The 27502-nt window shown below is 46.9% G+C and overlaps 2 protein-coding genes across 2 annotated transcripts in view; one reads left to right on the top strand and one right to left on the bottom strand.

Annotated features, from left to right (window-relative positions):
• Positions 1 to 22201, bottom strand: part of ANKRD49 (ankyrin repeat domain 49) — a 45713-nt gene extending 23512 nt beyond the window's left edge. The window contains exons 1-2 of the mRNA XM_078656973.1: positions 22002 to 22201; positions 902 to 1179 (exon numbers count right to left, since the gene is read on the bottom strand). Of these exons, the coding sequence (XP_078513099.1) occupies positions 902 to 1171 (270 nt within the window). The 5' untranslated portion in view covers positions 1172 to 1179; positions 22002 to 22201. The remainder of the gene's footprint in view (positions 1 to 901; positions 1180 to 22001) is intronic.
• A 78-nt stretch (positions 22202 to 22279) lies between these two features.
• Positions 22280 to 27502, top strand: part of MRE11 (MRE11 double strand break repair nuclease) — a 365919-nt gene continuing 360696 nt past the window's right edge. Inside the window, exon 1 of the mRNA XM_078656972.1 lies at positions 22280 to 22423. The gene's annotated coding sequence lies outside the window, so the exon portion shown is untranslated. The remainder of the gene's footprint in view (positions 22424 to 27502) is intronic.

The following is a 27502-nucleotide window of genomic DNA, read 5'->3' as shown; positions in this document are numbered from 1 at the left end:
TCTGAGTCAACCAGTTACTGTGACTTCATAGTCACAGTGCAGGCTTTGTAAAAAAAATGACATGTTTGTGAGGTTTCATGAGCTGACTGCTACTGTCAATTATACTTAGTCAGTAGAAGAAGAATTATTCCATGCAACGAATGGAAGAAACTGTTGAAAAATATGGTATCAAAAGTAGACACCTTCAAAATTAAAACAATTTTTACAAAAATGCAATTAGTTTAACCTGGCTGAATTTCATACACAAAAGAAATAGTTATATGTAACAATAAAACAATAGCCTTTATGTATTTCAGAAAAACAACATACAGTGACATGACTAGCCCACACTATGAGCAGGCAGATAATTACCGACCTGTGGGCCAACTCCTGTTACTGCAAACATCAGAATTATGAGTTGTGCATTTTTTTTTTAAATCGCACCTGGTATGTAAAACACATCGATTACATTTTGGCTGATCAAACCTGCTGGAATTGGAGGGAGAATGTTGCCAGGTAAATACCAAGATATCTGGACTTTGATGCCGTACCCACATTACGCCCATTTTAAGGGCAACATTCATAAATGGCGATAAGTTTTGCATCTGATAAATTCTGAACACCTCTGTGTTTATTAAGGCAATAATTGTTTCATCAAAATGTGGGCCACTCGTAATGAGGGCCTAGACATAGCAGTTATGCACAATTTTATTCTCGTACAAATGGGCTTCAGGATTTTGTAATTTCATACTTGAGATTAGTACAGTTTTCAAACTCTATCTTTAGCATTTCTAACACTATTCTCAAAAACCCTGTTCCAAGAAAGCCACTGAAATATAGTCTCCTAAATACATTTTATAATATAAAGAAACAATAAAAAGGAAGGCCTACAAATATAATTTGAGAAATGGAAGGCCCATACCCTATTTCTTTCCGCTGCCCACAGGATCAGTTTTTCATTATCACTGCTCAGCTTTTCCTCTTGCTCCTGGTACCACTCTTCTGGTTTACCCTCTAGGTCCTCCTCTTCGTCATCATCATCATCAGACTCTCCAGGCCAAAGGCTATGAGTACCGGTTGGGATCAGGTGCCTGTGCGTCTCTAGCAGCTCAAGCTGGTTAAAGTCCTCTGCAAACTCCCCAAATCTGGATTCCAGTTCTTCCACCGATGCCGATTCAGATGAATCACCCATGATTAATGCTAATGAAACACATAGTAAACAGAGGAGCATGAGAGTTTAAAAAAGAACATCATTTTATAGAAGGGCTTTCGCTTGCCCGAAACACTTTAAAAGCATATGCTCAGCTTACCATATTAAACTCACGCAGTATAATCATCAGGGAGTATTCTAGACCAGTTAGTCGCAGCGACCGTTAACGACATTCCTTGCAACCATCCCTGACAACTACTTGCTGATTGTAGGGGGAGATTTCAACTGTCAATATGAGCCCCTAGATGGGACACCCCGTGTGAAGAAGATCTGCATTGGGCTGTACCAGACACAACCTGTCCGCTAGTAAAAGCATGGACTCTCTTGGTTCTCCAGACGAATTCTCTGACATTAAAATATTCACTGAGGGCATGTAATGACAGAACTAAGTCTGTCACCCCGAGGAAGCTTCTTTTAATAGAATTGGTCAAGGCTCCCTAATTGATTATATTTTGGTCAGTATAACCTCATGGCATAGGGTTGCTGATGTCAAGATCATGTCGCGCCACAAGAGTGACCTTAATGCGCTTGTTTTAAAACTACTCATACCAATACTTGGGAGTACTAACAATCTGGCTACACCTGCTGATGGTAGATTGGTTATTACTAACTGTAGGAAGAGAGTCCGCTGGGCGGACTTGAGTAAGTCTCAAGAAAAGCTAGGCACCCTGTATCAAACTGTTATCCCGTTTCTCATGGACTCTATCCAATCGGTCTTGGACGATTACACCAAATTCGAATTACCGAAGGTTGCCCTGAACCATACAAAGCTAATAGCCATAATGGCCATCTTTTTCTTTCCAATAAAAAAAAAAGACAGTAATAAAAGAATATTTTGCCATCCATGGTTTAATGTAAACTGTTGGAAGGCCAAAATGGCTTTTTGTTTCTGCCATTAAGGCTAAAAATAGACCACTGATTAAAATTCGAAGGGCAGCGTATCGAACAAGCACTATGGAGGCAAAAAAAGAGTGGGAACGTGAAAAATGGGAAACCCTTAGTAGCTCTCTGGGAACCCGTGACATGAAGAACTTTTGGAATGTGTTGAACACATGTAGCCCTGAAGGAAGATCAGCATAAGAGCCAAACCTAGGGGCATATGTGTGGAGGGATCATTTTGAATCCCTATACACAAGAGTTAAGCCAGAGGGTAGTGCAATGATTGATATATGTCACCCTCCGTGGGCAGACTGTTGTAGCGCGAATAAGAATAGATCTAAAGCAGTGGATGAGACGCTGATGATAACCCTCACAGAGGTAACCGGTGCCCGAGGCTGAATCGTGCCAGGTAAGGCACCAGGGTTAGACTGGATCCTCGTGGATTTGTTCCGAAGCAAACCATCTATTTGGGCTTCGTATTTTGGGGTTTTATTCAATGCTGTTATGCAAGGTATGGTAATTCCTATTAGTTGGCCTGGGGCCGAAATAATTCCAGCTTTTAAAAAGGGCTCGCCGATGTTGCCTACAAACTATAGGCCCATAAGCCTTATAGACATTAGCCAAAAAATATTTGCACGTGTATTGCTACATCGTCTGCAAAGTTGGATGGAGGAACATAAAGTCCTTAGCCCGTTCCAAGCAGGGTTTAGAGAAAAAACTTCCACTATAGACCAGATTTTTAGGCTACAATTATTACACTGGAAGACTGTGTGTTTAGAAGGTGGCATCCTCTATTCAATTTTTGTAGACCTAAAATCAGCATTCGACCTGGTCCCAAGAGAAAAGTTGTGAGCAGTCCTGCAAGGGATGGGGGCTCCTCCATATTTGTGCCAAGTATTAAAAAGGCTGCACAAAGGACATTATGCACAGATGAGATTTGGCAAACATGGGTAACTTACTACACCGATCCCTGTAGATAGAGGACTAGGCCAGGGTTGTGTTCTCAATGGACTAGTTGATTTTTTTAACTCTGAGAAAGATCTAGATGCACCGAAGTTGGCAGCACGTATTATCCCGGACATGATGTTTGCAGACGATACCCTGTTATTATCTAAATCCCCAATGGGTATACATAGGGTTTTAAATAAATTTGATGCCTTCGGTAAAGAAAGGGGGCTTGAGATAATTCTGCAAAAAAACAAAATAATGTTATTTAACTCAACAAAAAGAACCCGATCAAACCCATGTCTAGAAGGTAGACCATTAGAGAGGTTATCTATTTTTGATTACCTCGGTATTACTATTACTGAAAAAATGGACTGGGGAGCACAGATTAAAAATACAAGCCTGAAGTTAGTGCAAACAACAGGGGGTCTGTCCAAAGTTTTTCGCAACTCTAGCCACAAACCTGTGGGCCCGGCAGTAGAGATATATAGGGCTCAAGCTAGAGGTGCTGCCCTTTATGGAGCTGAAATTTGGGGACGTGATCTTACCGATAGCCTAACACAAACGGATCATTTCTTTATCAGGCAACTGTTTGGTCTTCCCCGCAGCACCCCACTTATTTGGCTACGACTAGATCTGGGGGTTAGGCCAATTGCGGATGAAGTCTCTTTGAGACCTCTCCTGTTCTGGAGGCGCCTGTGGGTAACTCCATAATTGCTTGAATATAGGGAAGAACTTAAAGAGGTGCTGAATCTACCAGGGGCACGGAGATTACCATGGTTTACACATGTCAGGACCACCCTTACATCCATGGGTCTGGGTAATCTATGGGACAATCCTGAAATGACATGCCATACAGTCCCAAAGAAAGAGCTAAAGGACCGCTACTGGGAGAACAAACTGACCCAGCTACAGGGAAACCACTTAGCGGGGAAACGTACTGCAGCGTTTTTGGAAATTAAAGATCAGTACATGATAGAGGCGGTGTTTAATGATATCAAGCCGGCTGCCGCAAGAACGCTCTACTTACAGTTTAGGCACGGGGTATTGCCTTTGCGTGCTTTTACGAATAAATGGGCGGGCCTAAAAACATTGGGATGCCCGGCATGCAACTGTACAGATGAAACTGAATAACGTGTTCTTTGTCTGTACTGGCTACAAGAAAGCTAGAAAACTATGGCTGGTCCAGATATGCAGAAATCTAGGAACCAGGCAATGCTCTGAGGCCTTTAGGCTATTGAAGTATAATGCTCGTCTCCCCATAGCCTACTCGGTGGCAGGCTTTTTGTTTTCCATGTGGTATACTCGAAGAGCTTTTTAAAAATATCCCCCAAAGATGGTGACTAAATTGGTGTATACTCTGCTCAGGTTTGTAACTGATGGGATTTTAGATGGATTCTCTGCCAGTATTTTAATCACGTATCATAGTTTAGGTATAGTTTAAAAGGTTATTTAGATTATCAAGAGCTAAGATTGGTGCTTAATGGTCCTCTATAATGATTTTATTCTCCATTTTTAAATAAACAGCTACTACATGAATTCTTAATCTATACCCAAGGTTCTGCAAATTTTTTAATATATTTTTGTACAAGCACTTTAAATGAAACCAGCTATGCTGCTAATAATTGCTCCAAAGACTAACACAAACACTTTATATAATCTCATACATTAATAGTTATGAGCTGACCTGAGTGTTACATTCAGTGCAAATTATTTCTATGTTATTGTAACTTGAACCAAAGTACTGTATATAGGGATAAATGCAGACCGTGATATCAGGACTGACCGTAAATCAGATCTTTTTAGGCAACACCATGCATCTAGTATTAATGTGACTTTATTTCTGTATACCCATTTTTAGGTCTCGCCTATGCAGCGCGCATGCGCTGCATAGGAAAGAGACCTGAAGCCGTTGATTCCCTTTTTGAGGCAAACTCGTGCACGTGTTCCATTGCCTTCAAAGGCAACGCGTGCACGTGGGGCGATTGCCTTGCGGGAGCGAGCGGCGATAATTAATACCATATGGCACTGCGAGTGGCAGCGACATATGGTATTAATTATCGCCACTGGCTCCCACAAGGGAATCGGCAGGCCCCCCCCCCTGCTTGTTATCAATATCGCTGTAAATTACAAGCCAAACAACAATAAAGGTTGCAACGCCCACATCGTGACACTGACATTTATCTTAACCGCTCCCGGTATGAACAACACGAGGCTTTCCAGTGAGAGTCCCGCGTGCAGCAGACGGCCAGGCTCGGGTTGAGTCAGCCGTCAAGAAAGGCTTCCTTGAAGATTCAACGTCAAGTGAAACCCCTGTGAAGAGAACAGCAAAGGGGTGCGGGGAGGCGTCTGGATAGCAAAACCAGTAATACACAGGAGATGGACGGCTTTCCTAGAAACAGCGGTGGACGGACGCCGCTTCGTCAGAACCAGCTGCAAGGAGAGTGACACGTGATCACGGAGCGCTCCCGGATCATACCAGGGACACCCCATCGCAGGCGCTGCGTTATAGGGAGAAGTTATGCAATAAATGTTGTTTAGTTAGAACCAATCTTTCTAATGAGTGCTTCTTAATTAGAAGTAGTTATGCGCAGGGTGTCCTTTAACCAGAATGAGCAATGCATAGGGTGTGGCTTTAAGTCTGTCGGCTCTGCGCGGGGTGCTACCCTATCAAAACCCGCTTAATGCTTTATCAGAAGACGCACCCTACGCAAGAGGCCGCAACCAGTCAGCAGACTGGTATGTCAGTTCGAGCTGGAGATTTCCTCACGGAGCAGGACTGAGACCGGCATATGGCCAGTCCCTGTCTGGAGTGGCTATGGGGGCAAACATAGATGCACAGGAATTTGGCCTAGTCATTATCGGCGCCTGACAATGTAAGCATTCATAAATTTCTCTTACTTTCCTAAGCTTTTCAGATCCTCAATGCATGGGGCGCTGATTTAACAGAACTATGCCCAGAAAACTGAAGACACTATGCAAGGGATGTTGCTTTATTTAAAACTGTCGGACAATGGTAACTCCATCATCAAAATCAGCTATGCAAAGTGTGCTCCTTTATTAGAACCACCGAAGCTCGGGAACTAATTTATTTAAAAAAATATGTATCCACAGGATACGGCTTAAGTACAACCAGCTATGCACCCTTACCGCTTCACCAATACCAGCAGCACTAAGCATTATTACCAGCTATGCACTGGCTGCTGATTAACTGGAACCACTTAGTACTGGTTTGTTAAGAACCAGTCATGCAGAGTGTGCAGCTTTATTAAAACCCGCTCTCCCCGGAGTGCTGTTGTATCAGAACCGGCTTTGCACAATCTACGTTTTTATCAGAAAAAAAACTATGCACCGTCTGCTCCTTTACTTGAATCGATTATGTTCAGTAAGCAGCCTTATTAGAACCAGCTGTGCACATGGATGCTTTATTAGAACCCGTTATACATGTGTGGTGTGTAGCTTCACAAGAAGTAGCTATGTGCAAAGTGCTATTATGCAATAACTAGACATGCACTGGTTGTGGAAGTGACCGAACTAGCAATGTGCAAAGTGCTCCAGTAGCACTTTGCACATTGCTAGTTCTATCAGTGCCACACCCAATGCATATCTAGCAATTGCATAGGCTATGCAATAGCTAGATATGCACTGGTTGAGGCACTGTTAGAACCAGCAAAGTGCTACTATTCAATAGCTAGATATGCAATGGCTGTGGCACTGATAGAACCAGCAATGTGCAAAGTGCTACTATGCAACAGCTAGATATGCAATCGTAGTTTCACTGTTAGAATTAGCTATGTGCAAAGTGCTACTTTGAAATAACTAGACATGCGCTGGTTGTGGCACGGAAAGAACTAGCTATGTGCAAAGTGCTTCTATGCAATAACTATATATGCACTGGTTGTGGCACTGTTACAACTAGCTAGGAACAATGGTCTGCCTTATTCAAAACTGCTAAATGTTAGGTGCTTTTTTATAAGAAACAGCTGTTCTACAGTACATTTTCACCAGGACCAACATCGCACAGGTGCTGCTACTCTACTAGGCGCAAGAGGTACTAGGTTATCAGAGCTAGCTATACATTTTGAGCGGATTCAAGATCCAGCCATGTATTGGGCACTGCTTTACCAGGCCAAATATGTATGGGGCCCTACCTTAATTGAATCAACGATGCATACTTGAACTAACAATATAAAGTGTGCTATCACTTACCGCACATGGCACTGCTTTATTAGATCCAGTTATATACCGATTACTGCTTTACTAGAATCAGCTATGCATTGCTTGCAGTTTTACTATAATTAGGTGTGCACCGGTTGCTGCTTTACTAGAGTCGGGTATGCACCAGTTACAGTTGTACTAGAATCAGGTATGCACCGGTTTCAGCTTTACGAGAATCGGGTGTGCACTGGTTGCTGCTTTACTAGAGTTGGGTACGTACTGGTAGCTGCTTTACTAGAATCACATATGCACAGGTTGCTGTTTTACTAGCATCAGGTATGCACTGGTTGCTGCAGGTATGCACTGGTTGCTGCTTTACTAGAATCAGGTAAGCACCGGTCGTAGTTGTACTCTAATCAGTTATGCACCACTTGCTGCTTTATGAGAATCAGGTATGCACTGGAATCAGGTATGCACATGTTGCTGCTGTACTAGAGTCAGGTATGTACTGGTAGCTGCTTTACTAGCATCGCATATGCACAGGTTGCTGTTTTACTAGCATCAGCTATGCACTGGAATCAAGTGTGCACTGGTTGCTGCTTTATTAGAATCAATTATACACGGATTTCTGCTGTACTAGAATAAGGTGTGCACTGGTTGCTGATTTACTAGAATCAGGTGTGCACTGGTTGCTGCTTTACTAGAGTTGGGTAGGTACTGGTAGCTGCTTTACTAGAATCACATACACACGTTGCTGTGAATCAGGTATGCACCGGTTGCTGCTTTATGAGAAACAGGTATGCACTGGAATCAGTTGTGCACAAGTTGTTGCTGTACTAGAGTCAGGTGCGTACTGGTAGCTGCTTTTCTAGCATCACATATGCACATGTTGCTGTTTTACTAGCATCAGGTATGCACTGGTCGCTGCAGGTATGCACTGGTTGCTGCTTTACTAGCATAGGGTATGCATTGGCTTCTGATTTACTAGCATCATAAAGCACCAGTCGCAGTTGTACTCTAATCCGGTATGAACCGGTTGCTGCTTTATGAGAATCGGGTAGGCACTGGAGTCAGCTGTGCACTGGTTGCTGCTTTTCTAGAGTCAGGTACGTACTGGTAGATGCTTTACTAAAATCACACTTGCACAGGTTGCTGTTTTACCAGCATCAGGTATGCACTGGTTGCTGCTTTATTAGAATGAGGTATACACTGGAATCTTATATGCATTGATGGTTGCTTTACTAGAATCAGGTAAAACATTGGCTGAAGTTTTACTAAAATCAGGTGTGTACTGGTAGCTGCTTTACTAGAATCCGGTGTGCTCCAGGTTGGTGTTTTACTAGAATCATGTACAAACTAAGTTGCAGTTTTACTAGAATCAGGTATACACTTGGTTGCTATTTTACTGGAATCAGGTGAACAATTGGCTGCAGTTTTACTAAAACCAGATATGCACTGGTAGCTGCTTTACTAGAATCAGGTATGCATTGGTTGTTGCGTCACTAGAATCAGGTTTGCACCTGTGGTGGTTTTCCTAGAATCAGGTATGCATTTGAGTGCTGTTTCACTTGAAGCAGGTATGCACTTGGTTGCAGTTTTACTAGAATGTTAGTATGCACTGATTGCAGCTCTCCTAGAATGTACTTCTGTTGCTGCTTTACAAGAATCAGGTATGTAATGGTTGCTACTTTTCTAAATCATATGCACTTGATTGTAGTTTTACTAGAATCAGAAATGCACAGATAGCTGCTTTAGTAGAATCAGGTATTCCCTGGTTGTCGTTTCCCTAGTATCAGATATGCACTGGTGCACTTTTACTGTAATCAGGTATGAGATTGGTTGCAGTTTTTTTTCAGAACAAATTTTATTATGTCAATGAAGCATTACAAAGAGGACACTGCCCCCCATGAACCGGAGGCCCAGTGAGCAAATAGATAGGCATCACATATTAGCATTGCAATCAACATTTTGAGGTAAAAGAATACACCCCAACTCCCTTCCCTCCCACGCCCTCCCCTTGCCTTCCCTCCCGGATCCCGCCCCCCTCCCGGCACAGTGTCTACATGGTCCGAATATAAAAGCGTATGAAAGCACAATCAGCGTGTACCCCTTTTCACCCAGGGTCAACCCGCAGATGATCTACATCAGCATCCCGTGGCGCCGGTGGTTCCAGCCACAACCCTCTATAGTCCGCCCATCGCTTCCATATTTTAAAATGCTTTCGGGGGCAGCCCCTGGCCTCGATAATCGGGCGTCCCAGCCCCATACAAAAGTCCAAGCCCCTCTTTCACACCTCAAGCAGGGGAGCCCTGGGGTCTTTCCAAGCCCGAGCCACATCTCTTTTGGCCACCATGAGGCTTAAAAGCAGCAGATGACGTTTGTATATATTTCCTCCGACCTGTTCCATAACATGAAGTAGGCCTAGTTTCGGCGAGCGGGGGAGGTCCCAGCCCAACACCTCAGACAAGCAATTCCACACACCAGTCCAGAACCTTGCCAGCTTCGCACACGACCACACCGTATGTATAAACGTGCCCACCGCGCTTACACCGCAGGCACTCGGGGGATGCAATCAGACCAGCACTCCACAATCGATCTCTAGTATAATAGGCTCGATGCAGGTATTTAAACTGAATGAAACGTAGGTACACCGCAATTGCTGCTCCTCTCGGAGCCTCCAGGGCCTCCCTCCAGTCCTCCTCCTCCCAGGTACCTACGTCTTCCTCCCACACCGTGCGCAGCTTATCCAGTGGAGAAGAGCAGTGCGTGACCAGGGTTTGATAGATAGTGGATATCTTCTTACTTCCCAATTCCCCCATAAACACCTTGGCCTCAAGGGGACTAAAGTCAGGCAACGAGTCTAGGCCTATCAAGGAGGTGGACAAGGCGTGCCGGAGCTGCAGGTATTTGAAAAATTGGGTCCGAGGCATATCGTATTCCTCTCTCAGGGCTTGGAACGATTTGAGGGTCGTGGCTTTCATGACATGGCCCAGCGCCGAAATACCAATGGCATCCCAGCCTCGGAATCCCTGTAAGGACGCCAGCGCTGGTAGTCGCCCATTCTGCCACAGCGGGGTTTCTCTCGTTAATTTATTCCACCACCCCATACGGCGCAGGGCTCCACGCCACACTCGGAAAACCACTTGGGTAATGACTGGGAGCCTTTTCCTTATTCCCGCTGAATATAGAATGGTGTGCAGCGTATCTGGATCCATCAGATACCTCTCAAGGGCATAGGCCGGGTCGCCTCGGTCCCCATACCACCATTCATTCAGTAGCAACAGGTGGGACGCCTGATAGTAGGACAAGATGTCTGAAGTCGCCATGCCCCCACAATACGTGGAGAGGAAGCAGGTGCGGAGCGCCACCCTCGCCACCCCACCGGCCCAAAGAAATTGGCCCAATGTCGAGTTCACCTGCCGAAACCACTGCGGCGCAATGGGGTACGGATAATTTTGCAACTGGTAAAGTAGACGCGGGAGGGCCTCCATCTTAAAAATGGCTGAACGGCCATATATATTTAGGGGCATCCTGGACCATGTTTTCATATCCGACCGTACACGGTCCCAAACAGGCACTACATTGCGGGCCCAGCGATCCCCGGTATATCCGTCAGGAACACGCCCAGGTACTTAATGCCGCCAGCCGCCTCTTGCAGGGCTGACGCCCAGGGTCCCTGCCCCCCGCGCCCTCCCAACACCCACAGGGTAGACTTCCGTACGTTCAAGTGCAGGCCAGATACCTCCCGAACACCCGCATTATATCAAGAACCCTGGACCCTGACCTATTTATGTCTGTGAGGAAGAAAAGGACGTCGTCAGCGTACAGTGCAATCCGATCGGACGGTCCCCGTTCCCACTCAAGTCCCCGCATCTGCGCGTCCATTCGCACCCACGCCACTAGCGGCTCCATGGCCAGGGCGAATAAATAGGGTGAGAGGGGGCAGCCCTGTCGGGTGCCGCGGCCGATAGGGAAGGGGTCCGACACCGCTCCCGCTACCCTCACCGACGCCGTCAGGTCCGTATATAGCAGCTGTAAGTACGAGAGAAAGCGGGGTCCAAGGTTTAGGCGAGACAGAAGCGCACGGAGGTAAACCCAACTTAACGAGTCGAAGGAACTATCAATGTCAGCCAGGAGGAGCGCTGCCGGGATCTCGGCAGCTCGGGCCGCCTCTATCACCACTTGAGCGCGTCTGATATTGTGCCTCATCGCTCTATGGGGCATAAACCCGGCTTGGTCAGGATGAACCAGATCCGTAATGTAAGGAAGGAGGCGATTGGCCAGGGCTTTCGCCAGTATTTTCGCTTCAACATTGAGGAGCGATATTGGCCTATACGAAGCATGCTGTTCTGGGGGCCTCCCAGGCTTACAGAAGACCACAATCTCGGCGTGTCGCCAGTCTGCCGGTAGGCGGCCACGGTCCCTGGCCGCTTCCAGCACCCTTCTGTAGCGCGTACCCAGCTGGAGATGAAATGTCTTTATGAATTCACAAGGGAATCCATTAGGCCCGGGGGCCTTACCGGAGTTCAGTTCTCCGAGTGCCGCATCCAGCTCCTCCATCGATAGCGGGAGATCTAGCTGGTCGCATCCCTCATCAGAAAGAGCCCGCGGCGGGAGATCCGCCAGGAATTTGTCGACCTCCTCCTCCGGGATGGCTTCCCGAGGGGCATATTGGGCCGCGTAGTATCGAGCAAAGCTGGCCGCTAGTTCCACCGGGGCCGTTACCGGATCCCCCACCTCATCACAAAGTCCTGGTAGGGACTGCACTTGGAAAGTTCCCTGACAAAGCCTATAAAGCATGGTGCTGGATTTATCTCCCCACTGATAACTCCTACTCTGTGTAGCCAACCACAGCTGACGGGCCTCATCCATTAGTAGAGAATTGTATGACTGCTGTATCAGCAGCAGCTGCCCAACGGCATCTGTATTCCCTCCCGCATTGCATTCCTCCTCCAGATCCCGGACCTGCCGCGCAGTCTCCTCTATTTCTCCCCTACGGGCCTTGCGTGCCGCCGTGCACCAGGCGATGTCCACCCCACGGAGCACGTGTTTTAAAGCTTCCCAGAGGATTACATCGTCCGTTTCAGGCCTGTCATTACTGTCCCAGTACCGAGAAATGGCTTCTCGCATGTGCGATTTATAGCCGTCTTGTTGCAGATGCCACGTAGATAGGCGCCATCTAAAGGGTTGTCGTTTCCTATCCAGATACACCTCCATCACCACCAGGGAGTGATCCGACAAGCCACGCGGGAGCATGGACGTGGAGGCTACCCTCCCCATCCAGGTATGAGGAACAAAGAGGTAGTCAAGTCTGGAAAAAGACTTATGTACTGCAGAAACATATGTACATTCGCGGCTATGAGGGTGCTCATATCGCCATGCATCCACCCAGCCCATCCCCCGCACCATGCCATTCAATTTAGTGGGGGTATCGGTCATAAGACCCCCTCCGGGCCTATATCGGTCCATTCGTCCATTCATTACGTCGTTCCAGTCACCGCCCACTATCGACATCACATTCGGGATCTCAGCACACACGTCAAACAACTTTTCAATGAGCGCCTCCTGCAATGGGGGTAGGGCATACACACTACCAAAGACCATTGGCTCATCACCCACCATTCCTTTAATGAAGACAAATCTACCCTGGGCATCTACCCATTGCGTCGAATGTATGTAGGGCAGTCTGCGATGTATTAGAACTGCGACCCCCCGTGACCCCCTCGCAAAACCTGCATGGAATACCTGCTGGTAGCCATACCGTTGCAAGCTAAGTGTTTTGTTGCCTAGGAGGTGTGTCTCTTGTAAGAATAACACATCAGCCCGCTCTCTCTTCCCCAGCCGCAACACAGCACCTCTCTTCATTTTATCGAGCATTCCCCGGACATTCCAACTCACCACACGTAGTGACGCCCGTGGAAGGCCTGTCTCGTGGGCCTCAACCGCCATCTATGGGTGAGTAAATCAAGGTCCTGGGTACTCGGGCCACACACACACGTGATTGCAACCGGACTCGAACGTACACTGTGCCGAAAGTAACTGTCCCATCCCCCCAATCCACCCTCCAACCCCCACCCCCTTGTCTCGCAACCCCCCAACAACCCCCCTACCCCTCCCCCGCCACCAACCCCACCCACAACTCCCTTCCCGCCCCCCCATACCTCAGCAACATTGAAGTATCTGTCGCGGTATAGATAGTCTCCAGCCCCCAACGGGAGGCCAATGACCCACTATTCCAATTGATCCCAACCAACTACCCACCCGATCCCAACTAACCCTTAACCCACCTAACTACTCTAACTCCCGGGGTGAAGTCCGCCCTCCCGCGGGCATCCCCCGACCTACGTCCCACCGTTATACAGTAACTGTAGCCCAAGCAGTTTGGTGGTGAGTCTCAAGTGTAAGTGTCGCTCCTGGTAGGATTACGACCCGTCTATAGCCCTCCGAGGTCTTCCACTAGAAAGGTTCAGAGTAGCACACAACCTCACGGCCCCGGAGCCGGAACATCAGCTGCGTTGTCGCCTTCCGTCGCCCCATCCCTGGGAGGCTGGTTCTTCTGAGAGCGTGCCCTCCAGTTACTTCTGCTTCGCGATCTCCGGGGAGTCCTCGGGGGTCCCGTCGCGGAGGAAGAGTCGGAATCGCGGCCCGGGGGGGGGTATGCATCCTGACTCGGACCGTCTCATCTGTCCATGCAAAAACCTCCTCCGGAGTATTGAAGAACTGTGTCTCGGACTGGAACACCACACGCAGGCGGGCTGGGTAGAGCAGGGCGTATTGGATTTTAAGTTCTCGCAGCCGTGCCTTTGCTGCAGTAAATGACTGCTGTTGTTGCTGCACCAGGTTAGTGTAGTCCGGGAAGATCAGGACTTTGTGGTTCTCATACATTAAGGCAGAGGTCCTCAAACTTTTGAAGGTTGAGCCGCCCCAGCTGAATTTTTTTAAATGTCGGGCCCCCCCACCTCCTGACAGAAATTTCTGGAATCTGGTACACTACATAATCGACCGCCACCCACATATCCCGGGCCATATCCGGCAAATAATGTTCAAAACAATGAGTTTTTCCTCCTTCATGAACTCCCTTACTACCACCCACCAACAATGCACCTCATCTCTCTATAGCACCTTTCTGGCAAACATATAATTTTTTTTATAGTGCTACTCATAGTTTCATCATACTTAGGGGCATATGTGCAAGCCCCTATAGATACAACACCGTCACTTTTTACGACGTTGTTGTGGCGATAGGGGCATTGCCGTATTTACAAGGCAGAGTTAAGCCACTTAACTTGGCTTAACGCTGCCTTGTAAATAAGGCCCCCTTTCATGCTATGCTTAGCGTGAAAGGGTGGGCAGTGGGTGTTGCCGTGGGCGTTCCACTGCAACAGGCACTGATTTTGATGTTGCGCCCTATTTACAAATGCAGCGTAAAAGTGAGGCAGCGTTAAAATTAAGAACAGGGAAAACCTGGTCTAAAGCTGGCAAAACTAGGAGAAATGCATTATTTCTCCTCATTTTTGCTTCATCCATTTGGGCTGCCTTGTGCAGCACACATGGAAAAAGCAAAATGCCTTGTATTTGTAATGTTTAAAAAAAAATCCATTTTGTGATTTCTGTGTGTGCTGCATTAAGCAGCACACATGGAAGTGGGACAAATGACATTTAAAGATTGTTTATGTACAGGAAGGTCCCCCTCCTGTACATAAAAAATCTTTTCCCTGTACCCAGATGCCCTTGCAGTATGGTGCAATGGTGTCTGCAAGGCTGCAGCATATTGTTGTAAATATGGTGCAGCCTTCTTTTTCTGAAGTGGCGGAGAGAGGCCTTAACTCAAAGAAAGGAACCCATTTCAGTTCCGTCAGGCTGCACAGCCAATTCGAATCCAATGAATCAAATTAATTTGTTCACTACTATTTGCTTCGTAATTTCACCATACTTGTCATCCATTTTATCTCTTATGTTCAATCCATTTGATCCAAATCGCGCTTGTCATCTGATTTCACAAAAAACACAGGAGTGTGGGTTGGGTTTCGCATGCCATGGATTTAATTCAAAAAACAAAGTTGATGGACAGAATGTAGAACAATGTCATACATTCACCCCAGTACAAGGATCTGGGCCTAAATCCATCGTTTTTTTGCACTCCACACCACCCTGGGTTAGACACTGGCTATATGCAAATCAGCTCTGACCCTGTGCCTCATGGGAACAGTCCAGTCCGAACTACCAAGCCATGTCTTTCCCAGACCGGAATCAAGCATCCAAGGACCGGTTTCTGGCTATCAGCCTTCATCAGCCTGGATAGCTTGACTCCAGTGGTGTGGAGAGCCTGGGACTCACGTCTGAGCATCCCCAGCCCACTCGGGGTGAAATTGCAAAAAACACAGTTGATGGACAGAATGTAGAACAATGTCATACATTCACCCCAGTACAAGGATCTGGGCCTAAATCCATCGTTTTTTTGCACTCCACACCACCCTGGGTTAGACACTGGCTATATGCAAATCAGCTCTGACCCTGTGCCTCATGGGAACAGTCCAGTCCGAACTACCAAGCCATGTCTTTCCCAGACCGGAATCAAGCATCCAAGGACCGGTTTCTGGCTATCAGCCTTCATCAGCCTGGATAGCTTGACTCCAGTGGTGTGGAGAGCCTGGGACTCACGTCTGAGCATCCCCAGCCCACTCGGGGTGAAATTGCAAAAAACACAGTTGATGGACAGAATGTAGAACAATGTCATACATTCACCCCAGTACAAGGATCTGGGCCTAAATCCATCGTTTTTTTGCACTGATTTAATTCAGTCACCCAATGCATTTCGGGAAGTATATTTCCCTTCGTCAGGGGCATCTACAAATAAAAGTACATGTTTTATAATTTGACTTGCTTCATTTGTCTAATAAAAATGTATATTAATCAGAAACAAAACTCATCGTGTTCAAACTACGATCTTCTTTGCTAAAACATGTTTTACACTCATTTACCCCATATCAAGAACCACTACCAAATTTCGTCCTAACTTAGTCCTGCAAATGTGTCCCAACAAATGTTCCCCCCATTTATTTGAAGCAGATTGCTGTGCTCGAAAAAAACGGTAAAACTATCACATAATTAAGAGCTGCTTTCACTCCTGTACACTCACCATGGCCTGCTCTTTAATCATAAAAGTTCAATTCATCCTCTCAGTCCCGGCGTACAGAGACGCTCGAACCTCCTTCATGTGCGAGTAAAACATTAATGCTGAAAGCTTGCTCTTAGCCCTCCCAGTCTTTATCTGAAATCACCCGTTTAATTAGTAACACATGTGGACGCCTGGAGCTCTAAACCAGTCCTCTTACTGGGTTTACTGAGTTTCACCATTTGTCCGAACCCGATCTCACTGCATCTCCCAGAATGCCATATTCGCACTCCCCTCCATCCACTGGTATTCCGTTGATTATGCTTTCTTTCAAATAAATGAGTTCATTTGCAAATCTTTCAGGGTAATTCATTCTTGTTAAACAAAAATTGACGACTCATTGTGAAACACTTTCCTTTTTGTCGTAGTTATTTCACTGAAGGAAATCCTGCTCCTGTGCATTTTCACCATCTGATGTGCTGATTTATTCACAGTTTTGCCTGTTGGTAACTACCAATATTCTCGTGGGTGCAATCTCAGTTGAGATGAAAGTATTCATACACTGAAAAATATATAGAATGAGATGCACACCTATTGTAATTCTGAATTTTGACATGTTTTAAACATTTTGATTTGTGCCAGCGTGCAACACCTGCTTCGCGCTTCGTCTCCTTGCGCTGCAACGTGACTATACTCAAAGAAAGGAACCCATTTCAGTTCCGTCAGGCTGCACAGCCAATTCAGTGTCACTCATAGTGGTTGAAATGTCACTCCTAAATACACTGAAATTATGAAAATGTCACACACAGCAATCAGAAACCTTGGCAGCTATGAACCAGGATAGCCCCCCCCCACCCCCACCCCCACCCCCAAAGCTCCGTGTGTGGCAGCCTGATGTGACAGCTTCCCAGTGCGCACACAGCCGCACTGAGTATTTCACAGGTCATTAAAAGACCTTTTTTCTCGTTAATCAGGCTTTGATGGCTTTCACCCCTTCTTAGGGCCCCTGTAGCTCCACTCTGCCGTTTGCTCGAATAAGTAGAGGACAAAGCTGAGATTTTAGTGTGGAGCTCGCGCCCCCCCTGAGACGGTGTCCCGCCCCCCCCCCCCCAGGGGGGCGCGCCCCACAGATTGAAGAACTCTGCATTAAGGGCTCCTTTGCCCGTGCCTGTCTCAGGATAGTGTCGCAGTCATGATAATTGAGGAGTCTAGCAATAACCGGGCGGGGGCGAGCTCCCACCGGCGGCTTTGGAAGAAGTGCTCGATGCGCTCGCTCAATTATAAAGCAGCGCGAGAGGGAGTCCGGGGGGAGCCACCCCTCCAGCCACTGTGTCAGGAATGCCTCCATGTTGCCCTTCTCACAGTCCTCCGGCAGTCCCACGAACAGCAGGTTGTTTCTCCGGGCCCCCTCTTCTGCGTCCTCAGCCCGGAGTGCAAGGCCCTTCTGTATTCCTTCCATAGTCGCCACTTTCTTCTTGAGAATCGCCACATCATCCTCCACTTCCGTGATTCTGGTTTCGGTAATTCGGGCCACAGCATTACACAAATCCTGGCGGAGCAATGTGACATCGGCCCCAACTGCCCCAATTTTTGCGTCCAGCATGTCTCTCGATTGTGTTATTGCCGCCATAAGGGCCGCATTGTCCGGGCCCGGTTTGCCCCCGGACGCCCCCGCTCCACCACTCGGCCCCGTGAATTTGTCGATGGGGCCCTGCTTCGTAGCACCTCCACTGTTGCCGCCCCGCGTCATGGTGATCAACAGGCCCAGACACAGGGATCCCCCTGGCCGCCGAGTAGGTGCTCTCTCCTCCCGGTCCAGGACCCCCGGTAAGCTCTCTCCCGCTCTGCCAAGACCAATGGGGGTTCGTATATTAGTGTCCAAGGATAGCAGTGTGGCTATGTGCGTCGCCGCACCAACTCAGTCTACCACAGCGACACCCCCAGCCATCCGCACCAGCCACGACAGTGTGCCCCCAAACGTAGGGTGATCAGCCGGCCACCGGCCATAAGTTGCGCACCCCTCGGGAAGGGCCGTCACCACGAGGCTGCCGAGGCCCGCGCGTTCCTTCAGTTCTTCGGCCAGCAGGAGGTAGACCAAACTCGCCTCGGCCGTTGAATAATGACGTAGCCCAGGTCACCGGTCGGGCCCCGGTGCCAGATTCGTCCTGCGGCTCAATCTAGCCGCCGCGTGAGAGGCACCCGGCGGCGCTCTGCAGTGGCCCACAGCCCAGACAGGGCCCGCTTCCAGTCGCTACCTTTGGCGGCTCCGCACTCAGCCGCTGGGGGAGGGAGGGGGGGGAGAAAATACATGGGGGGTTACTCCGGGAGAAGGGGCGAAGACAAGGGCCCCCCAGTTCTCCCGGTACCCTGGGCTCCCGCGGTTCGATTTGGCCGCCGAGTGGGTTCGGCCCGTTGTTGAGGGAATCGCCCCTCCCCACGATGTCGTTCGTCTCCCCCTGGCAGCTTACCCCGCAGCCTCCCGCGGCACAGCTTCAGGACAGCGCCGGGATCTCTCTGCAGCCTCCCGCTTTGCCGTCTACGTGTGAGGATCCCCAGCTCCGAGCATCTGGCACAGCTCTCGCGGTCGACCCCAGCGCCGCCGCACTTCCGGCCGGACCCCACGAGACTCGAGGTCCCGGCTCCAGCGCTCGGTGCGGGCCTCACTGCTCCAGGGCTCCGGCTGCCAGAATTTGCTCCCTTCGTGCATCCAAATCGCCGCCGGAGCACACTCCCCACCACCGACAGTCAATCGCTCAGTGTGGGTGTCCGCAGGTCGGGGCGATGCAGGATATTAAGAAGGATTATGTGCCGGGGGGACGGAGCTCACTCAAGCTGCGTCCGCCATGCTTGCCGTCTTGGCCACGCCCCCGATTGGTTGCAGTTTTGATTAAACCAGGCACGCACTTGGGTGCAGTTTAGACTGAATCAAGTTTGCAATGGTTGTTGTTTTACTATAATCAGGTGTGCACTTGTTCTTGTTTTACTGTATTCCGGTGTGCACTTGTTTGCAGTTTTACCAGAATCAGGTATGCACTTGTTTGCAGTTTTACCAGAATCAGGTAAAAACTTGGTTGCAGTTTTACCAGACTCAGGTATGCTCTTGGTTGCAGTTTTACTAGAAGAAGGTATGCACTGGTAGCTGTTTTGCTACAATCGGATATGTACCGGTAGCTGCCTTGCTAGGACTAGTAAAGCAGAGGTGGCGTGGCAATTTACCAGAAACCAACTATGCATGTCGTGCTCCTTTACTATAATCTGATATGCATAGGTTCCTGCACTGTCAAAAGTTACTTTGAACGGGCTCCTGCTCTACCATAACATGCTATGCACATAGTACTGACCAGCTACAGAGGAAATGTGGCTTTAACAGGAATGCATTTTTACTAGAAGCCGGTTTGCTGCTTTATCATTCACTTGTGCTGATTTTCCAGAACCAAGTATGCACTGCACATCACCACTTCATTGGGATGGCTGTGCATGGGTGGCTCTTGAAAATCATCCTAATGCATGTGGTGTGCTGCTTTACCAAAACCAACAATGCACTGGACCCTGTTTTTCAGGAGTCAGCAAGGCTTTGCTAGAGTGAGGTACACTGTCTTACAGCAGTGTGCATTACAAGGAACGCAGCGCCGACTGCTGCCATACAAGAACCAACTATGCATGGCAAGGAGAGCCCCTTTGGTAGAACCGGCCATGCTATGAAGAACCAGCTATGTGGTGCTGCTTTCCAGGACCAGTTGTACAAGGCACACTGGTAGAAACAGCTGTGCCCAGGTTCCTGCTGCATAAGAACCAGGTATCCACACAGGGTTCTACTTTATACTACACAGCTAAGTAACGGGTACTTCTGCATAAGAACCGGCTATGCAGTGCTGCTTTCCAGGACCAGTTGTGCAAGGCACACTGGTAGAAACAGCTGTGCCCAGGTACCTGCTGCATAAGAACCAGGTATCCACACAGGGTTCTACTTTATACTACACAGCTAAGTAACGGGTACATCTGCATAAGAACCCGCTATGCAGTGCTGCTTTCCAGGACCAGTTGTGCAAGGCACACTGCTAGAAACCGCTGTGCACAGGGCCCTGCTGTATAAGAACCAGGTATCTACACAGGGTTTTGCTTTATACTAAGCAGGTAAGTAACGGGTGCTTCTGCATAAGAACCAGCTATGCGGTGCTGCTTTCCAGGACAAGTTGTGCAAGGCACACTGCTAGAAACAGCTGTGCACAGGGTTCTCTTTCTTACGAACCAGGTATTCACACAGTGTTCTTTTTCATAAGCAGTTATGCAGGTAAAGCTGCAGTGTGGGAAACAGCTGTTGTGTTACCACATTCCCTAAGGCACAGGGTGTTTTCTTAACAAACAACAAGGCATAAGCTGCAACCAGAGCCAGGTAAGGTATGGGCGGCCCCTTTACTAGAATCACTGATGCAGGGAGGGCTGCTTTCAGAATATCAGCAAGGCAGAGTAACATACTTTACTAGAGCCAATTACGCGCAGGATTTTTTTTTATATTGCACAAGATAGGCATGGCAAATTAGCGTGTATTCTTTGAGGTCCTGTCTGACATTTTACTGCCGCTTAACTGTACCATTTAGCACATAAGAAGCCATTCCTACAACACTAGGGCGCTAGACGAGCGCCCAAACACTATCTCGCTTTCTGGCTGCAGGAGGAAATTCAGAAACTTGGTATAGTCTATAAACAGCATGGAATGAAGAAGTGGTCCGTGACCAATTATGTAGGAGACTTGAGTTCAATAATTTGCACAGTCAGTATTATGTGAAATACTATAATACTGATATTGAATATCTATAAGAACTATACAGTAATACTCAATTGCATTTAAAGAGTACACGTATTTTGGAGAAACCACACAAGTAGCAATAGAAGCGCCAACCCAATTATCATTCATAAAGCATTTATTAGTTCTCTGGGTAAGCAATTTGTTCAAGCACAATAGGTTGCGCGCGAAACGGGAAAAAGGGGTAGGGAGTGGTAGTGGTGGGTGATAGAAGTGTAAATCAAAGGAATAGAAAGAAATACAGTACAGTGTTTTGAAGTTACTGGTGGTCCAAACCAGTTATACAAGACCTGTTCGATATACAACAATTATTTACATGTACTCTGTAAATATACTGTGTGCACCAAATGCAACTTCAAGGGATATCAAGAGGGGAACTGATACCGGTCAATTGGGGTGGAATCAGGGAACTCATACAGAAAACAGGCTGGCACAGTGCTACTAGTACTGCGCCCGTGACTGTAGCCTCTACAACTGGCAATACCTCATTTATACCTGTCAGACTCAGTCAGAACAGAAGCCTGACAACGCCCACCTCTGACATTCACGCTGACACCTTCTGGCATTTAATATGTGTAATATGTTCAGTGCTCTTCCGACCGTATTCCCCACACCCTCCCCCGTAGAATACGGTAAAGGGCCCTTGAGTCTCCCATAGTCCACCCACATTCATTTGCCTTGTGGTGAATTGGGACTCCATGCTTCTTTACTCATGATCTAAACCTGGACGCCAAATGATATATAGTGTTTCCGCCTGCCAGCTTGAAATCTGCATTCAAAAACCCTGGTATGCGTCCCCTCCCCTCCCCCCAACCTTAACCTCCCCTCAGCATCCTGACGACCAAGAGAGCTTATTGCCATCCCAGCGCGCCCTCGTCCCCAGTCTGTCACGGAGGGCTTCCGTCACTAACCTGACCATGCTGTGTCCTCGCCTGCGCTGCGTCTGAAGGCTGCCCTCGCCGTATCCAGGAGGCGCAGCTCCCCCGCCGGTGCTCGAGGCCGTGCCTGCTGTCAACCGTTCCCTTCAACACCCCACAAAACCGCGGCGGTCACTGTCTGCGCAGAGCCTGGAGTAGCGGCTCGCGTGCGGCACGCCGATCCTATGTGGTGCGTTCTTTTCCGGGGCATGAAGGCGGTTTCTTCCGGGAAGAGTGAGATTACTTTTCCGGGGCGGGTTATGTTTCCCTATGACATGTTCCACGGGGTAAGAAGTGGAACTCTCAAACTCTCCCTCAGTCTGCCAATCATTATAACGTTGCATCCCGATTGAATGTTGCTGAGTCGAAAGCAAAAGCACGGGAAATAGAAGTTTTAGATCCTCGGGAGGCGGGAGGTAAGGAACGTGTTCGAAAATATCCTGCCAGATTCGGGAGTGCTGGCAGTTGTGTGTACCAGCAAACTGCGTACACCTAAAAGGGACGCGAAGCTGAGCAAATATACTCAGATTTGGACCATACATGATAGAGTAATGTGAGGAGTTCACGTGCACACCCTAATGAGTCTTATAGGGGTTTATATGCGCTTTCAGTAGCTACGTCCTGAATGGCATTTTTAATCAAATGTTAAGATTTTGCTCTGATCCTTGAGGAAAGGGTATGGCTTAAGTTCTGTCCATAAAAGTTAATAACAATATTCTAGGGCCTGCTTTATAAACGGATTGTGCACAAAACAAAGAACTCATAGGTCTAGTTAAACTCGCATTCCGAATTCCCAAAATCAGGACTGGCAGATTTATAGATATTTGTTTGTAATAAGTATAGTGGCATTCTACGTTTCAAACGTCATAGTTGAATAAATCTTCTGTAGCTACAGTTGTTGGCGATGGAAAGTAAACAGTTTTTTTTTTACAGAAAAGTATTTTCTTTTGGAGGTGCCAATAAATGAATGTGGAGAACATTTGCGTTGAATGTATCCCCTTGAAATTGTGCACTACAACTGTCTTAGATTTTCTTGACTACCAGTGGAGTTCATTGAGAAATCATGAAGAAATTATTTTTTTTCTGAAAATGTAGGAGTACTCTCACAGGAGCAAATGTAATTTTTTTTGTGGCGACTGTGGGGTTAGGGAGGGGGGTCACTTCTCTGAATTTAACCTCTTATGTCCATCACCAACTTCCAAACACCTAAGATGCCTTAATAATCACTTTAAAGCTTTGTATAACTCGGCCCAAGTCGTTGGCAATGTCACAGTGCATCACATTGAAGTATACATAAATACAATGTATCAGTTTCAGCCGATCCCTAATTCACGTAGAAAATAGAACTAGGAGTAAACTCTCACAACAGCGTGAGTTTGCACATATCTTTGTTTCAAAGGTTACAGTGGTGACTTAAACATCAGACTTTTAAGAAAATGACTGTGCTTTAGGGGTAAGCTCTATTAGCTACATGTGAGTAGCTCTCCTTCGTGCAGCCTAGCCTACTAATATAGAAGCTTTTGCTTGGTTCAATTATTATATATATATATATATATATATCTATATCTATCTATATATACTAACATTTGAAAGCCTGTACTCAAGATGAAAATGTATCTATTTTCAGAACTCATAAGCTGATGTTTGGCGAAAAATAGTTGTGTTTTCAAAATGTTTTTAAAGCTATTATTGAGTCAGGAGATTTATTACTCATATTATTACCTTCGTGCCAGGGGAATTGCAACTAGAGCTTTTATTTATTACCCATGTACAATCATCTCAAATTGTCAAATGATTTTTTTTTACATTTGTGCTGGAAACCCTGCCTCGTGCACTGAGGTGATCACTGCTGACAATCTTGAATGGGGTAGTCACTATTACATCACTAATATTAGTAGCACAGGATGATTTCCATTGACCATAAGTAGCTGTTATTACAGAAACGTTTTGAGACCCCTGCTCTAATACGAGGATGGATTATGTTTCCCTTTCAGACAACCCATCAGACAACTGTCAATTTTGCTGGGTGACAGCCTTCTTCAGAAAGGGCGGACTGAGGGGGGTGGAGGGGAGGGGGGGGCAGTCTACACATCTCCTTTATGTAGGTGATAAAAGAGACAACGGGCCACATGTATGAAACCTTTTTGAGTTTGCAAATGGGCTGATTCGCAGAATCGTCCCGTTTGCGAAGTAAAAAATTGGCATTTCACATGTTTCAAACCCAAATTGTGATTCGGTAACCTGTTACTGAATCGCAAATTGGGTTTTGCGATTCGGTATGGGGAAGGGGCATCCCTTCCTAATACTGAATCGTATCGGTATGTATGAATGTTTTGCAACTGAAATGCGATCGCAAAACATTTGCATTTTATCACCTTCTCCAAGTAGGTTGTAACCCATTCGCAAATAGGAAGGGGTCCCCAAGGAATGTTTGTAAAAGCATTTTTAAGAGCAGGCAGTGGTCCCACGGACCACTGCCTGCTCTTAAAAAATGAAAGGAAAACTTTTTTTTTCTAAACGCAACCCGTTTTCCTTGAAAGAAAATAGGCTGCTTTACAAACAAAGATTTCTTTATTTAAAAGCAATCACAGACATGGTGGTCTGCGATGACCTAATTGCGATTCTCAGGAAATCGCAAATAGGTAATCGCAATTTCCAAATTTGATACATGTGGCCCTATATACTTGTCCACATTCATTGTTACTGTTTATCTTCTCAGAGGGCACAGATTAACTTGCATTAACTGGTCCGATCCATTAGGGTGAACAGTAAGATGTCACCCGAGTGATACACACATAGATGGTCTTTCAGTCATGCCTGTAGCAACTGCATTTTTGCCGGATGACATTTCGGGTCAAAGATTGCTGTAGTTCTTCACTACAATGCCGCTCGCAGTACCATTCCATCTAACTCACTGATACCTTCCTCAAAATTCCTAAAGTCAGACTTGTTCTTATCTGATTACATAATAAGAATGTTCACTCCATAATGGGCACCTGGCAAAACACAGCAGCAGTTAAGGGTGAGGAGAGAACTGGGAGGTACAAGAGCTACTTTAACAATATCGATAGTGATATTAAAAATGGAACATTGTATGAAGTAAGATTTGAAAGCAGTACAAAATATGTAAGGTTACCCGTAAGAACCAGAAGCAACTAGTTTCTCTTTGTCTCTCTCTTTCTCTCTCCTTGTGCCACCTTCATCCCTCACTTTCTCTCATCTGTCTTCTCTCCCTCTTCTCTCTCTGTATTTACCTAGCTAGGATACATTATGGTGTAGCCATATATGAGATGTATGCCTATCATGGTTTGCGAGTTGCCATTAAGCCATAGCAGCTTGAGAAAATTAAGCCAGCTAGGCTGCCAAGTGGATGCACAATCTCCGAGAGGTTCCATTTTCCGAGGTCAAGCTCGGTGGCTGGGGTTCTTGAGCGGCAGGCTGGGGGCACCCTGTGGTGCGGGAGTCGTTTTTGCTCCCACAGGCTGCTCGGTGGGTGTTTGACCAAGGTCACCACTGCAGAGAAGGAGCTCTGCATCACTCCTGAGATACATGAAAAGTTAAATGGTGCTTCCTCTTTTCCTAGAGTCCTGAGGTGAGATCCCAGCTTTGCTACAGGTGCTATGATATGAGTGCCTCATTACACATTATGGGAGAGTGTCACAGGGAGTGCAGTTGGCAAACCAAAGCTGACAAGGATTTGCCTCCTGCCATTGAGAAAGCTGTGGCATGGTAAATGGTTACAAAAGTTCAGCCACAATGAGTGAGTGATTTCTTCAGTTAGAAACTACTTTAGTCAGGTTCTCCACATAATGACTAGTAGTTGAGAGAGTTTGTGGTTATGGGGGTGTGCTTAGATTGTGTTTTTTGGGACCGTTGCTCTGGGTTGTCTCCGGGACCGAAGTGAGTGTTGCCATGTCACCTATAGATAAGATAACAAATAAAATGAGACATGTCAGAAAATAGCAAGTTTTTTCTTTCCAAGCCCCTCAACTGTAGGAGTGCTAGTTATCAGCACTACAGTAACTGCAAAAAAACAACAACACACGCAATACTTGGTCTAAAGTTACTTCCACTGGCGTCTGTGGATATACACTTTAAAACAGTAGAATCAAGATTGCAGCAGACTATGATGAGGATCATAACCCCAGTAATTTCAGTCTGAGAACTGACAGCTGAAAGGATTCACAGCTTGAATTCCTGGACTGTTCAGCCCTCTCCATGCTGTGCCTGGAAGCCCAAGAAGAACGTCTGGAGGATGAAGTCTAGTGTTTGATTTGGATACGCCACGTTTGGCTGAGTAAACCCATCTCCTCAATGTTATTGGGAGCTTTTTTTCTCATAAGATCCTTCCTCCTTTGTCCACCAATTATGTGGGGTTTGCAGAACCTACAGTTTGCCTGGTAAAATGTAAAGAACAGTAGAGCAGATAAATACACAGTCAACGCTGTGTTATGCAGTGCAGGGGAGATGGACGTAGCCCTGAAAGCACCCAGAAAAAGTGTCAAAAGTGCTAAAATATTGCTGTTTGCAGACTACAGCAGCTGATGCAGCAAAAGAGACAACAGTTACAACTAATCAACAAGCAAGTCGGTGATTGGTGGTAGGCGACAGGAAGTAACAGAGGGAACTAAGTTAGCTGTAGGGGGCGAGTAGGCGTCAGTACTTTACTCTTTTACGCAAAAAGGACCTCTTGGTTATGAACCTGAAGACACCTCTCTGGGACTCTGCCAAGCTGAAATTAGTTTGTAGTAGAGTTATTTAATGGCCATTGTACGTAAGCGCGGATTCCCAGGATTACTCATGGGCATTGTGGCTTTTCTTAAATGTAGCTGCTCCCCTGTCCGACATGAAATGTTTCACTCTGCAGAAGGCTGCAGGTGCCACTTGGGAGTAGCTAAAGGTATTCAACCAAATGCAGATTGATATTTATTGGGTGTCTCTCCTAGCTGTTGCCCGATCTTCTGTCTTCCGTTATATCTTCTTTGAACCATGTTTGCAGTGGTTATTAGTTTATACCAAAACTAAGGTCCTCTCTTTGGAGTGGAAGTTTGTATTCTGTTCGTGGATAGAGCTTTCTGGGAGGTTGAGTAAGGAGCTTCTCCTTTTATATTATTTATTTAGCTCTTCATACCACTTTTAAGGTTGTGAAGCGATTCGATTTGCTCCGGTAACTGTGTTTCCTTTGGAGTGCATGAAAGGTAGGGCGTTGGTTGTACTTCGGTCTACCTAATCATGTTGAATGAAGTGTTTGATATTCAAAGCGATGGTATAGGACTGCTGTTTCACCTAAGCGTGGGTTGTTGCAGAGTATGAGAATAGAAGCGGTTGTGTATGTAGCTACTTACCCTCTTGATAAGTGGACTGAATCCTAAGTCAAAACCACCATTATTGTGCAGCAGTGGGATCCACCAAGCTATGTATACTAAATGGTAGTATGGCGGGCTTTTTCTATGGCAGGCAGATAGGGGTCTTGGCCCCCAAGTGGACTCAATTCC

Source organism: Lissotriton helveticus, chromosome 8 (assembly GCF_964261635.1).
Source record: "Lissotriton helveticus chromosome 8, aLisHel1.1, whole genome shotgun sequence".
NCBI lineage: Eukaryota > Metazoa > Chordata > Amphibia > Caudata > Salamandridae > Lissotriton > Lissotriton helveticus.
The sequence above is the reverse complement of the archived record's forward strand: the minus strand, read 5'-3'. Positions and strand labels throughout refer to the sequence as shown.